Raw genomic sequence first — 15800 nt, 5'->3', positions numbered from 1 at the left:
ATCATGGCAGAGGACACCAGAAATGGGCTTCATTCATTGAATCCATGATGAGAGAAAACACCTTAACCACTACATTACGCCACAGCTCCGCTTCATGAAAGAAGTCTTGGAGCATCTTTAATTTCCTAATGTTGCCATTTTGAGAAATATAAAGCAAATTCAAAGAATTGTTTTCAAAATGTGCCAGTACATCTTTGTTTACTCATATGTACATGTAAGAAGGGAACACTACGAAAATAACATGAGACAAGGATCATCGATCTACAAATAAATAACAGATCAATGGCAAATTCAATCTTTTTTCAGTCACAAATCATTTTGCATAAAAATACCTTATTTATAACTTTTATTTGTCATTAGGGTGTGATTACACAATGCCAGGTGTAAAAAGGTGGTCAAACATAACATATGCTATATTTGGGATTACACTTTCTCAGTAAAGTACAAATTCTACTACTTTTGTTACACTGAGTCCCATGCAAGATTCAAACCTACATGTTCAGAGTTGGGCATTAATCACCAGCAGGCGGTGGCTGAGTGGGTTAGGTGGGTGACTTTGTGTGCTGGCAATAAGATGCCTGGTTCCCAGGGTGTGTGTTTTAATCCTGCATGGGACTCAACCCACCTTAAGAACTAGAATCTGTACTTTACTAAGAAAGTGTGACCCCAAACAGATGCTGTCATAAAGGTTCTGACAAGGCCCCTTGACATCCATGTTAAAATTGAACATGGACTTCAACACTGATTGTCATAGCCTTCCTGACTAGAAGCTTGTTTGCTTAAATATTACACAATACAGAGCTGGGACGTATGGAATGGTTCTCCATGGGAGAGGCATTATTCACTTCATGTCAGTGGACTGTATGAGTGTTGAATCTCATGGAATATCATACTGGAGTGGAGAGAGGTTTGGTGTAGAGAGGTTCAGGTGTAAAGAGGTTGCAGTTCCTAGAAGAATTCCAAGCATAGTGTACCATTTATGTTTAATAGTAAGTGATTGAGTTTAGTTGTATGCCAATTTAAGCAATATCACAAGGGACACCAGAAATGGGCTTCACACATTGTACCCATGTGGGGAACGAACCCAGACTATTCAGTTAATGAGCGGCTGCTTTAACCACAAACCTACCTACCCTGCCACCCTGTTTAATATTGAATATTGAAACATTCAGTGAAGACTGGCATCTTGAGCCACTCTCCCTATAAGTGTTCCAACTACTTCATAAAGGCCATTATGCATTTCAGTATATATAACATCAAAACTTTATGGGACTACTCTAATGGCTACAACTGGTGACATGAAGAACAAGAATGAAAAAGCATAAACTGAAATTCAAATAAAATTCATCAACCTCTAAACACAAATTTACACCCAACAGTCTGTTTTCCACATTTCTCACACATCAGATGCACCTGAATAATTCATTTCTGATTCAAGAATACAGTCATTTACAATTGAACATTTTGATTTTTACTGTTGAGCATCTTCAAATTCCAATTATATATTCCTAATACATATTACTTTGAACATTCCACATAATAAAACTACTTAAAAATCTGACCTGACCCAGTTTGCTGTAACTTAAATATATTGCTCATTTTTTTTAAAAAAATGCTTACAAACTAGTTATGTTCCATATCAATTAAAACCCCACTCTTACCCATTCTTTACAGTCTAACCAAAACAAGATGGGCATTAGCTCAAGTTGAGTAAAGCTTTCTTCTTGACTAGATCCAAACAAGTGTAAATACCATCTGATTTTGGTTACACTGTATCAGTACGGCTGAAGTCTTGATATCCTGGAAATAGTTGTGTTAATCCCGCCTGATGAGTTGGAAGTGACCTGTTGGGTCAGGTATATAGTATTTTTCCCACAATTCAGCGTGTTGAGCAGTGCGTCCCCATGGCTTGTAGCGGCCGCTCCAGTGGAGCAGCTTGCCTCCCTGCAGGAAGTGGGTTGTGTAGCTGGACCCGGGAGTCAAACCTGAAATATTCACAAGTGTAATAATTAGGGCAAATAAACTGTATGTTAATATATTGAGATTCAGGAACCAGCATTGCGATATGCATTGCAATATATTGGGAATTTCCAACACTAATTGAACATGTCAGTACTATTTTCTACATTATATTTCCCTAAACACATATGCAGTGGTTCTAATAACAGCACTCTCAAGATTAGGCTGCATTGTCAGGGATTCTATTTTCCTTCTTACACAATCTATAGTACTATAGTATGCGGTTTTGTCACTGAATAATGGAAGAAATCATTTGTTGTGAAGGAAAATTTAACTCAAAGCATAAAGGTAGTCATGACAAAAAAGCCTGTCAAGCTCTTTATCTACCATACTCGTTCTCAGGGAACATATTGCAATATGTATAGTCTAAAACGTGTACTATGACATACCAGTATACTGGTAATACCGTGCAGCACTAATCATAATAATAATAATAATAATGTGATATTTACAATGTATCAAAACAACAGCCTCAAACATGCTGAACAAGTAAATAATTATTTGGGTGAAAGGAACGATATGCACATTTTCATTTTCAACTCTCTGGGAGGTATACAAGCTGCCTATGAGGTGGTAGAAGCTGCACAATATTAATAAGTCTGAACCAGGCAATCCAATGATCAAACAGTATATCGATGCTGATGCTGTTGATCTTTTGATTGTCTGGTCTAGACTAATGTTTTTACAGACAACTGCCATATACCTAAAATATTGCTAAGAGCAGCTAAAAAAACGAAACATGAACATTCACATTACTATCTTACTACCTCATCCAACATGAATGCATAACAAGTCCTTCACACTGGATTAGAATGACATAGAATGATAAAGAGTTTATACAGCTGAATTAAGACATCCAAGTACAGACTTATCACACAACATTTTATCAGCTTATCAGTCATTATCATAACAAGATTCCAGACTCCGAATCCGTACACATGACCTGACTGTACAATGACAACCCATACAGTCAATTGCGTATAAACACCATCTTAGAATGACAATGGCCAAATCATCATATCAGCTTATCGAGGACTCATTGTTACTAAATCAAAACACCATTGTATCAGCTTATCATCTTATACAAACCTGAAGTGTGGTCACCACTATATATTAGGTCATCTCTTGCTTTCCCAGAAGAACCACATTTGAGGTTTTTGTTTTGGAGGGACAGGTTTTACATTATTATTACTATGGTGTAATTGGATTGAGTGAGTTTAGTTTTAAGCTGCACTCAGCAATATTCCAGCTACATGGCGACAGTCTAGTTGTAATTGGAAATTTTAAGCATAAAATGTAATTTTCTGAATATAATTGATATTTTATCCTTATCCTGACTCATGCTTATTATGCTTACATCTTCCCTCTATGGTATATCCCTCATGTCAAGTGTTCCATTATCTTTGCACAGAGGGAGAAGATAAGCATAATAAGCATGAGTCAGGACAAGGAAAAATTTGCATATTTATATACTTATCTATATCAGTGTATGCGTCCCTCTGTTTTAGAGCACCAACTCAAAACCCACAAACACCACAGAACAAGAACTGGTTTGGAACAAACCAGAATTCAAATCAACCTTCACAAGGTGATGATCCACAGCCCCTAGTTAAACATAACCCACTAGCCCATCAGACACAATATACAAGAACACAAAGTATTTACACTAATTTTGTAAAGATCTAAGTTTGACCTGATGATGGCACCATACCTTGGATTCAAGGACACAGAAGGGTTTTCTTGAGAAATCAAAGTTTGAGGCCTGTAGTCATGGCAACAGTCAACTTACCTAGGTGTCGGACATTCCACATGGGGTTGATGTTAGAGAACAGTTTGTGGAAGACCAGCATCATCGGTGGCTGAGATCCTCCTCCTCCCTTCTCATTACCATAAACCTCTTCTCTGTAACCATGACAACAAGTAAATCATAACAATTGATCAGGTTGTGCAGTCAGCATGTTATAACCATGACTGATTATTCAGTCCAAATGTGTAACCATGGAAGACTGTTGAAGCAGACCAAAAACAATTTTGAAAAAATAAAAATCTATTAACAGATACATTGGTAGAGCAATGAGTTAGCCTTGTGGTTAAAGCATTTACTCATTACTCAGAAGACACCAGTTCGATACCCCAAATGGTACAATGTGTGAAGCCTATTTTTGGTGTCCCATGGTGCAGCATTGCTGGAATATTGTTAAAAGCAGCATACATCTTAACAATCTCAGTAACTCACGGAGAGGGAGTTGGAAAAGTGGCAATCAAGTCCATAGATAGCCTTGGCTCAGCAGCTATGTTACATTGGTATAGAGAGTGTGCCAGTTTAGAGAACTGAGAATCATCTTCGGTGGACTGTAAAATATGACTGAATTCTATGCATTTTCACAATGTACGAAACTGTTTGCCTGCCAAGTTGGTAATTTGGATTAATTAAGCATACAAGTAACACATGACACTCACCAACTTGGAACATCAATCAGCCTAATGCTGATGGTTATTCACTGTGTTGTTAGAACAAGTTCAGCCAAACAGCCAATCAACAGGAGAGCTGAGATACCAGATTCCAGTTTAGAGAGCGTTAATTAATGTACAAACAGTCAATTGGATGGGTTTTGTTATGAGGAAATATGGGACTGACTGACAATGCATTAGAGGACGTGTAAATGATCGCAAATTAACTAGCTTCACCAAGTTCTTGTTCCAATATTGCGAAAAAGGTCGAACTAGGGGGCTACAAACTTTGCAAGCTTCCACTGTAGTCACTCTGTTTTGTAAAATAGTCCTCTGGGTAACTTCCAAACTTAAATGCACCAAAACGTTGACCAAAGCTCTTACTTGACATTCAGTTCCAGCCATGACTGCAGCTTCTGGGTGATGTTATACTTCCTCCACAGGGACAGGTCAGAAACAAACACACCCGTGTTAAAGGCACACTCTGTTGGTTTGATACCCATGCTAACAACTGCCTTGTTTTTGAAGTCTATGTAGTTGGCATAATTGTTCTGTGGAAAACAAGAATGATGTTTTGCAATTCCATAGAGACATTTTAAAAAATGTTTTGAGAGGAATACACATTTGCCCTAACGATACAGTCAGAAATCTAATCTATTGTCTAAAGGCTTAAAACTTTATTAAATAATCATTGTTCATGTTCATGACAAAACAGGAAACATTTTCAGCAAAACTGACAAACTTCAATTCACAACTTTAACTGTAATTGTATTTTTCAAAGTAAACTTGCCTACTCAAGAACCTAATGCCAATATCCCCAAAATCAATGCCACAACTGAATTTTTTTGCCTTACTGTGACTTCAAAAAAAACCCAAAAAAACAAAACAAACAAGACAAGACATCTTTCTGGCCTGTGGCAGAGGTACTATGCTGGCTGGCTGCACGGAATTCTGGGTAGGAGAGTGGGTTATCATTTAGTTAATTTTTACCTCAGTTGGCTATATTTACAAGCAAATGTGAAACGGTGTCACTTGACCAAGATATTCAACTAATGTAACCTGACACTCTCAGAGTACAAACCAAGTGTTCATAAGATGAGGTGAGGTGAGGTGAGGTGAAATGGGGTAAAATGTCGCACTTCAGAACATTTCACTCATATGATGCTGCTTGTACTAGCCCAGACTTAAGCTGGTTTTATAGAGCTACCACACTGAAATACCGTGCCACAGCTAAGCATGAATACCCCTCTCAGAATCAGTATACTGACTCCGAGCCGACCATTCCTTGTTGTACCCATTAATACTGAGTGGCAGGCAGGGACCAACAAGCGCCATATTTTAATGCCTTTTGGTATGGCGTGGCCAGGAATCAAACCTGTGACCTTCTGCCCTCCGGGCGGCTGCTCTAAACACTACACCACCAAGGTAGCCATGTTCATAAGAAGTTGTTGGTAATATGAGGAGGGGGAGACACAACACTGAATTGAACACCAGCAAGTCCTACCTCCATATGGGAGAGATGTTTCCCCACTCCAACACAGTCTGAGGAGAAAGCAGCCAGGTGATCAGGGTGTATCTTCATGTTGTAGAGTTCCGATATATCACCTAGGCAACAAGATGAAACAGTTTCAGAGAGAGATGGTTCAAGACGAACAATGTGATGATATTTATTGTTATTTCTCATGAATCAGACGGACTCAACACCCCCAATCATCCATGCAAACTGGGAACTATTAATATACGATAACTGTGATAAGTGCCACATTAACACATTTGCAAACCTGCATGGATAATTGTGAACAATTTAGTCTCAGAAAAAAAAACTGTTCCCATAATTTGAAGTTTCTTTTCTTGAAAACCAAACGTTAAGAATTCCAAATAAAGCAGTATGTTTACCAATAGTTCATCACAGATACTGAGATTCATGGAGACATAGGAACCAGTTGAGAGTTCTGATCAAAAGAAATCTTACACTCATCTCAGCAGGCACATAGGCTGTTCATCTTCCAAAAGCAGCTGTCAGATTTGAAAATAGAGTGATCCTTTAATGATGTTCTTAAAATGATATCTACTTGGGTGCAATGTTCAAAACATCAAACAAGGGTCATAACTTTGCAACATTTTCAACACGTATACATCCCTAAAGATGAATGTAACACATCATCATTTTATGTGCACTGATTTTTTAAAACAGCTTTGTCTCCATTGACAGGAATTCCACCTTTCCTTGTCACCATCTTACCTTGCACAATGCAGTCATCATCAATGAAGATAATTCTGGTTTGCAGCTTGGGAAACAACTGCGGAAGGTAGTATTTGGCGTAGTTCATCTACGAGGCAAGATATATCAATGTCAAATTTCAACAATTAGATCAAACTAAATTAATTATTGAATGAAATATCCTTTTACATTTTGGGAGAAATGGAATTTACATTCCCAGGGAAACTTTTGGTTTAATGTTTATCAAGATGGATAGCTGCTGTCAGTTTTCTTAGAAACAACAAGTACTTTCCAAACTCACACATCAAACTGTAAATGTCAACCGAAGCATATTCAGAAAAGTAACAGTGAATGTCTCAAAGGGAGACAACTACTTACTGGACTGGCAAGTTCTTGGCGACCACCTCTCACTTTTATCTTCCCAGCCACCAAATCTGCGGGAAATCCTTTCAGCTCATAGTTTATAGTATTAAGTTTGGTCTGCTTTATCCATATGCTGAAGTCAGATTGAGAATTGATTATCATATCGGTCAGAAGAATGGCATGGGTCCTCATTTGCTGGTATGAAGGAATGAAAGAATTTTAGGAGGTGACAGCATTAGTCAAAGGTCTCGGTGGCAATCCACAAGGCACTTATCATCTGAATTATGACAAAACCATGGAAAATATTTTTATAAAACTTATTGGGATTTTGTAAGCTCAACTGGCATCATCTGTTTAATTCAGATTTCTGCTCAATAGGTGTTAAAGACTCAATGGAGATGTCAATATTGCAATATCAAAATAGAGGATGCTTCACTTTGATTCAATACCAATAACAGTAGCAACAAGAAGTCTATATGTAATGTCCAAGATTCGATCCACAAAGTGTGTTCCAGCAGGAATGATGCAGTGAGGATGAGGAGGGACTGGGATGGGGATGCTGAAGTTACACTACTAAATGATGGTACTGTTCAAAAAGTCCTTAAACTGCCTTGAATGCAGGGAGTGATGGTAAGACTGTTAGTAGTTTCTGTTGGTAGATTGTTCCAAAGTGCTAATGCACAAGATATGTTTCTGGAAGGTTTCTGGAACTTGAGGCAGGTACATTCAGTTTCAGGACTGAGAGAGATCTAAATGAACTGTAACAAACTGTCTCGTTCTAATAAATATTCTCCAAATATTCTGTAAAGTGGCCAAAATGATGTAAGTATTACCACTGTACGTGTGGTATCAGTTATTCTGCTATAAACTGTACAATCCTAGTAGTATAGGGAATGACAGTTCTAAAACACTTTCAAGAAAAGTCTCTACAAAGCCTTATTTACTAAATAAGGCTTTGGTTGGGACCTTAGATCTTGCTACTATTACCCCTACTACAAAAAGGTTGGGTGTCTATGAAACAGTTTACCGTGTATTGGTTGGAGGTAACACTGTGCCGTACGGTACGATCAATAATTCTTCTCTTACAAAACCCCTACCCGGCCCATCCCTCAAGTAGTATAAGTTAGGTTCGTCGGCTTTCATATCCACTTTATCTATGTTGTAAGTTTTGACTGACCATATAGGATCGGTGGCCCGCTTACGGCTATCGCCCTCGTGTTCCCCTACTACTTAACGTTTGTGCCTATGTCATGTTTATATCGATGAAACAGTTTAACGTGAACCGCCTACGATCTCTTTGGTGTTCATAATAAAGGCTTGCTGGGCTTTTTGTATCCCCTGTTCTATGTACTTTTTATTCTCGTCCTCGCTGATAGCAGACTTACGAGACTTGGACCGAATATCTTGTTTCATTCCGTTATATTTTTTGAGTTCAGATAGGATTGAACGAAACTCCTCTTCTGAGATCTTACTGTCAGAGAGTGCCGTGGAAATTCGCTCACTCACTGTGTTCAGCTTTGCTTCGGCCAGAACCCTGATCTCGTCGTGTTTCAATGCCTTACGATTAAGCCTGCGTGATACTAACTTAAGCGCCAACCCTGCCAACCCTGCCACCCCAGCTGTTATTTCAATACCTAGCACTATAGGTGCAGCCACGATGGTAGCCAACAATCCAACACCTGCCGCCCCTAGTCCCATGCTGGTTGCCATAAGGGTAGTGTCAGCCCCGTCCACGATATTGAAAGCTCTATTATACTTTTTACATAGTGCTTTCCGCGTGTCACGGTCTTGTTCTAGTTGACGTTTCACATCACATAACTGCCTCAAGCGGAACCCATCTACGGTTTCCAGCGTCTTCGCTACTTCCTCTACGACTGGGTACAGACCCATCCTACAATGTATATTTTGAAAGATATTTTAATTGGGTTTCAGTTAAAAACCTATCAATGAATTTGAAGTCTACAAGTTCTAGACTACTAGTCAGGGCAATAGGTGAGAGGCTAATAGAATTTCCTGTTGTAATAGAAACCCCACGGAGGCTTATTAAGTGGTTTATAGGACCCGTGGTATCCTGTTGTATAACAATACGACAATATTGGTCTATGTAAGACCAGCGTATTGACACCCCGGGTAAAATTTGGTGTACTATTGGGGGGGTTCCATCGAATAAAGCCGTAAAGAAGACTTCTATGATGAGGGTGAAAGGGGAGGATATTCTATCAAGATTACTGCTAAATGTTAATTTATTGTGTGGATAAGCACTTAACCCCTTTTTGTCGTAACCAGTAGATGGTATGTGTACTAATGCCCTCTCCGGAATGAAATCCCCGGCCCAGATACCGTTGTTCTTAATCTTAGAGACAACCCCATTATTTAATGTGATATAAGGTGAGGTGAATGTTAAGTTGATCAGCCATTTGGGCTCTTTTAAATCTGGTAACGGCACCCGTCTGTACACGTTGTCTTTGAAGTGCAGGATATATAATTCATCTTCCTCACCAGGCTGATCGAATCCCTCCGTGTCTCCTAGGTCGTTAAGCGTAGTGTTGGGATGATGACTGGTCATTATTATACTATTACGAGAACTGGTTTTCTGATAATAATTCAGGGGTTAACTTCATACCCATGAAGTGTATGTTGTCAGGCAGGAAGATATTGATTAGTGATATCTTGTTTTCCACGATCACGTTGACCCCCTGCAGACTGGTCTTGGAGTCGACACCCACCCGCACGTAAACATTGCAAACTTGATACTGATGTTGTTTGCCCCACCCGAGTTTGATCCCCTTCACGATCTCGACATCATTCCCCGATGGTTCCCCTAGGTAGACTTTGATGATCAGTGTTGAGTTTGCCGGTAGACTCTTACTAGTATAGTGACCACACCTTCGAATTCAGACACCAACTGCAATTTCACGTTTTGTATGGCTGGTTTACTCGATAGCATGTGGGCTGCTATAGTGTTGACTGGGCTGACGACTACGCTACGTCTCTGAGTTGGGACGTAAGCCACGAGTAGGGTTCCATTGTTCACGACTTTGTTTAGGTGGTTGTCTTTGTTATCAGTGAACACGTAGGGGGAGACGAGTCTAATATTGAGAAACCAGTCGTTATCGGGTAACAACACCCACTTGTCATCTTCGGTGAAGACGAGCATATATGGTTTGTTTTGGACGACGGTAGTGCTCTCAACATCGTCTAAGTCGAACAGTTTACCACCGAACGATGGGTATATTATCCAATTATTCTCACCGGTGTTGACAAGGGCGTACTTAGTGTTGACTGTTGCTCTTGTGGTATCTATCATATCACTTAGGGTTCCACCGGAGGGGATTTCAACGTGTTTGTAAATGTTGTTTTTCAGTTGCAAGGCGTACGATTTACCATCTACTCCGGGAGCGTCGAAACCGCGCGTGTCTCCGAGGTCGGAGAGCCCGATATTGACGCATTTTTTCACTCCGGGCCCTTGTGCGCTGGTCATTTTACATGAAGCGTTAAGCTGAGGTATCCTATATTTACAGGATTATGATTTATATCTAACACCGATATTGTCAGCTCAGGTATGTAGCCCTGGGTTAATCTCTTATACTGCCGTGGTGAAAACGACTCGGTTCTACCGTCGTTGTATTTCTCAGTTTTCACCGGCACTGCTCTCAGTATAGTGGAAGGGTGACCTCCTTGAATGTTGTACGTTGTGCTCACCTGACCGAGATGAATGTACAGCTCTCGGTACGGTACTAGGTCGGGTAACTTCGTACCTGTGACGGTTGTTGTTGGTTTTATCTCGTCAGGAGACATACCGAGTATCCTCGCTAATGGTCGGCCGAGCCTCAAGGAGGTTCTTCCGTTGTTGATTAACACCACTGTGCCGTTTGAGTCGTTCATCTTGAGTTCAGCTCCCAGGGGTTTGAAGACCTCGTCGTTTAGAGAGCACACGCTGTAGTAGCTGTCAGTTATCTGACTGCGAGTTCCACTGACGAACAGCTTATTGTTGCTGGCGTTGATGTTAGTCCATTGCGGTAGGTAGGTGATATCGCAGAGTGCGGCTTCGAGTTGACCTGATGTGTTATCGATCGCGTGCGTCAGCTGAACAGCCTCACCGCTCGTTATTCCTGGAAGTGTTATGTACATGTTAGAGTATATATGCTCATTATATAATAGTTTTAAAATGTATTCCCCTGGCGTGTTTTACCCTAAACTGGACGTAGATTTCTCCCCCATGAAGATCGTGGTTGCTCCTGGGTTGTATTTCAATGCCCAGCTTTTAGATGTGTTCGATAAGTATAAGCTTTCGGTGACTAACGTCAAGGCAGTCCACGCTTGGTTCAACAACCCTATGCAGTTCTGGCAGAATCAATTCAACTTTGCCGTGTGGTGCGCTACAACGGGGTGTGGTGTGACATTGACCGACACTCGGCGTGGACCGCTGAGTCAGTCTGTGTTCAAGTTCCACGTGTACTACCAGGTCAGACGTATCCTTAAAGAGATCAGCGCCCCCCTCCCACAGGACAAAGCGTGGGACGCAACAAACAACCCGTACGATAGACGGGTCTACGAACGTATTTGCAATGAATTCGAAATAAACCCGAAGACGGATTGGCGTTTGCCGGGGCCGAACCACGGGTTGGGTATTCCTTATGATGGCGCGCGACCAGTGAAAGAAGTCAGTGATGATTTACTGAAACGAGATATACTACGCCAGGACTTTGCTTTGTCGAGTAATGAATGGAGGGATGATCGTATGAACTTTAAAGGTGGTGTTGCTTTCACAGTCCAGAAAGTGGAGCAGTCAACCGCAGACGGGTGGAAAATGTTCATGCTGGACACGTCGAAAGGATTCACTCGTGCCGGGGTAGTCAGGTTGAACGACTCGATTCGAACGTACGTGTGGGCGCTGTTGGGTGCGCAGTCGCAAACGCGTTCCAACATCATCGGTAAGGGAACTGCTTACGACGCTCAGACACAATTCGTTTCCAACGTTGAGGATGCTATCAATTCTCCAGTTGATCTCCCGAGGGCCATCGACCGTTACCAAAACGTGTTAGAATACGCCAGATCGAAAGTCAATTACGTGTTCGGCGTGGGGTTGTACATGGCTCCGAGTGATATGCAACTGAGAATAAAAAAAGTGGTGGGTTATAACAACAAAATAGTCATAGCCACGGCGGACCAAAAGTTGGGTATCAACCCCGATATTAACACCCCCTATATCCCACACATCCCACCACGTGAAAAGGGTATAGTGGCGCCACCCCCGGAGTCTAAAGTTCAACCAACACCACAGGAGGTGGCCCCCCATATTCAGGCCACCAATCATATTGATAATAAAACGGCCCTGGTGGTTGGTGGGGTAGCTTTGGGACTTATTTGGTTAAAAATTTCTTAGCCGCTACGTACACCAGACCCGCCACGGCGACGATGGCTGCCCACATGTTTTGACTGAGCCACATGGCAGTTTTAGCCAGAGCGCCCAACAACCACGAGACGATACTACCCAGGATGCCGGGAAGGGCTTCGGCGGCTTTACCAGCCAGTTTAGCTAGGCCTTCCCCGAGTTTTTTTATCCAGTCTTTAACACCCCCACCGCCACTTGGAGTTCCGCCGCCACCAGGTGTGGGGGGTGTGGGGGTTCCTCCCACCAGTGACACCACCAGGGTTGATATGATGAAACCCAATGCAGTCAGAATGCTGGCGATGGTGATCCCTTGCTCCCGGAACAATATCCGAATCCTGTTGGCTAAAGTTGTATCCTCGTTCAGTATTCTATCGATTGTTTCCCGAATGCGACTGATCTGGGATCGAAGCTGTTCACGATTCGAGGAAGCGGATTCCAATCGTGTACGTCTCTCGTCTTCTAAATCACGTAGTCGTTCATTGATATGACGCTTCATATCATCGTTTTCAGTTTCGTTGAGTTTGGTTTTTTCCTTAGCGATGTGCTCGTCGATTTCGTTCAGTTTCCCCATGTTGTTCACGAGTTCTCCACGCACGCGTTTCACGACTTCGTCTAAGCCGCGCAGTTCCCTTACCGGAAAGTCAAACCCCGGTAACGGTTTGTCCCAGTAGGTGCTCAACAGTTTTTCTATGCTGTCCGAGGCTTCTGTAGCACGCTGTGGTGTAATTTCATCTCTAGTGGTGAGGTGGGATCTGGTAGCTTGCAGATCTTCTTTAACGGCCTTAGGTATTGCACCACCGTAATCATGCATGTTTAGATTTTTACGGATAAATTCGACACCATGGCGGCTGGCTAGAGTTGACAAGGCCAGTGGTTTTTTATTGCTCTTGTTAAAGAGGTCAACCCCTGGGTCAGACTTAAGGCGTAGAACACCCTTTGTATCAATAAAAAAATTCTTATGGTATCGACCCTGTGGTTCAACGTAGTTTTTATCTCTTCTTAAACTTTCGTAATAATCATTTACCGTTGTTTCCAAAAGTTCTTGGTTCAATGGTGAACTAGTAAATGAGGTCTCCTGGTCATCATCGAATGCCTGGGCACTATCGCCCGACATCTCCGTCATATCTATGTCTTCATCCATTAGTATTAAAAATATATTTCATTTATATAACAATGTACGGCAGAAAATTAGATCCTTTCAGAAGATTGAGAGAGCCATTAGGCGCCAGAGCCATGCGACAGTCGGTGACCATCACCAACAATCCCAGCAAGATAGACCAGAATCAAACTCTGCTGGTTAGATTTCCAAACCTTGGTGAGAATGACCTCATTGTACCAGGCACTGTTCGACTGACGTTGGCCTCCGACAACGATAAACGCGAGCTAGTGCGGAACGTGGGTCGAGCTATCATCAAGAAAACGACCGTCAAGATCAGCGGTAACGAGGTGCTGAGCATCGACGACAGCGACGTGTTTCACTGCTACAGGGATCTCTGGAAAAGCGAGGGAGAACGAGTCAATGATGTGTACCAGGGTATCAGCAAATCAACCCGGTCGCGTATAGGGTATGCCTTCACGCCAGACCAGCAAGACAAGCTATCGGACGGTGAAAAGGCCATCGCTCGAGCATACGGGAATCGATTCTGCGTGCCGCTCGACTTCGAGTTGCTCACGGGACACGCGCCGTTTTACCAGGCCGCGCTGGGTGATAGGCTCGAATACGAGCTCACGTTTAACGACTATAGCAAAGTAGTGCGTACGCCGAACGGTGATGAGGCCAGTTATGCCATAGACAACATCTCTCTGGAGTTCGACATGGTCACTAGCCCGGAGCTGGCCAGGCAGGTTCGAAGCCAGTACTCTGGGAAGATGGCTATCCTGTACGATCGCGTACTGAGACATAGATCAGTCGTGCGAGATAAGAGCGACACTGTGTGGAATATCAACCTGAACGTGCCGGCACGATCGATGAAAGGTATCCTGGTCGTCCCCGTGGAGTATTACGATCCATTCCGGAGGGACAGCGAGAAGTTTTTCAACCCCGAGATTGAAAAGGTGGAAGTGACTATCGAGGGCGTGCCCAACCAGCTGTTCAGTCATGGTATGAGACCACACCAGCAGTGGGATGAGATAAAAAAGCTACCAGTGGGGGACTACATAACAAAGGACCTGGACCTCGGCTCCGTGCATATCGGAGAATACCTGACCACCAAGTACGCCCTATGGTTGGACATGCGATCCACGGATGATGATAAACTGCACGGTAGCGGGCGCCGTATAGGTAACGGCAGCGAAGGGATAACCATCCAGATTACTAAGAAGGCTCAAACCGCTGGTAAGTTGAAATTATATCTGTACGTTATTATGGACGCGCAACTTAATATAGACAATGGGAGATTCGTGCAAGCCATCTACTGATGGGGGGTACCCCCCCACACCCCCCAACAATAAACTGCCCCACTGACCCACTGACCCACACTGCGCCATAGTGTGCGGGCAGACTGGCTGTGGGAAGACCGTTTTCGTGTTGGATATGTTGGAGGGTTACTACAAGGATGTGTTCGATAACATCGTTATCATGTGCCCTACTCTGAGCATGAATAAAACGTACGCGCGACCTTGGGTGATGACGGACCCGGACGTACACAAAATCGACCCTGGAACACGCCTGCAGGACTGGTTGAAAGCTCTTCACGAGAAATTTAAAGGGGAACCGACGCTGTTCATACTGGACGACTGCAGCGCTAATCGCGAGATAACATAAAAGAGAGACATGCTATCGTACCTGGCCTTCTCCGGCCGGCATGCAAATCACAGCGTCTGGGTGCTAACGCAGAAGTTCAACTCGGTGTTGAAAGACCTAAGGGAGCAGACGCGATGGGTGGCCTTATTTCACTGCAAGGACAGGGATTCGTTCGAGGAGTGTTTGAGAGAGAACGATGTGATGAGCAAATTAGAACGGGAACGGGTGAAGAAACAGCTCGCTGAAACTAAACACGCTAAGCTCGTGCTCAAGACCGACCAACCAGTAGCATATATAGTATGTTAAAGCTAAGCAAAGCTAAGCAAAGCTAAGCAAAGCTAAGCAAAGCTAAGCATATAGCTATGATATTTGAAGTATTTGTCGTGTGCAACTTAACCTTCATTTCTCTGTGTTTTGTCTGTATCGGGTATTATATAGTTAAAACTAAATCTTACTTGTTATATTATAAGATGGAGTGTGAGGAATTGCTCGAACAGTTGTCGTTGGAGGGTTCCCCCACTGTGGGGGATTCCCCCAAGCGAGAGAAACTGGTGGCGTTGGCTGTTGGCGGCAAAGCCAAACATTACTTTGGAGACTACACTCCAGAT

The 15800-nt window shown here is 42.6% G+C and overlaps 1 protein-coding gene across 2 annotated transcripts in view; it reads right to left on the bottom strand.

Annotated features, from left to right (window-relative positions):
• Positions 1 to 1392: 1392 nt before the first annotated feature.
• The window catches only part of LOC137268039 (glycosyltransferase 8 domain-containing protein 1-like), a 25454-nt gene continuing 11046 nt past the window's right edge, over positions 1393 to 15800 (bottom strand). For both annotated transcript variants that reach the window (XM_067802538.1, XM_067802539.1), the window contains exons 4-9: positions 7070 to 7187; positions 6713 to 6800; positions 5975 to 6075; positions 4855 to 5021; positions 3809 to 3921; positions 1393 to 1985 (exon numbers count right to left, since the gene is read on the bottom strand). In XM_067802538.1, coding sequence (XP_067658639.1) covers positions 1816 to 1985; positions 3809 to 3921; positions 4855 to 5021; positions 5975 to 6075; positions 6713 to 6800; positions 7070 to 7187 — 757 coding nt within the window. In that variant the 3' untranslated portion in view covers positions 1393 to 1815. The remainder of the gene's footprint in view (positions 1986 to 3808; positions 3922 to 4854; positions 5022 to 5974; positions 6076 to 6712; positions 6801 to 7069; positions 7188 to 15800) is intronic.

Source organism: Haliotis asinina, chromosome 16 (assembly GCF_037392515.1).
Source record: "Haliotis asinina isolate JCU_RB_2024 chromosome 16, JCU_Hal_asi_v2, whole genome shotgun sequence".
Taxonomy (NCBI): Eukaryota; Metazoa; Mollusca; class Gastropoda; order Lepetellida; family Haliotidae; genus Haliotis; species Haliotis asinina.
This window is presented reverse-complemented; position numbering and strand designations above follow the sequence as displayed.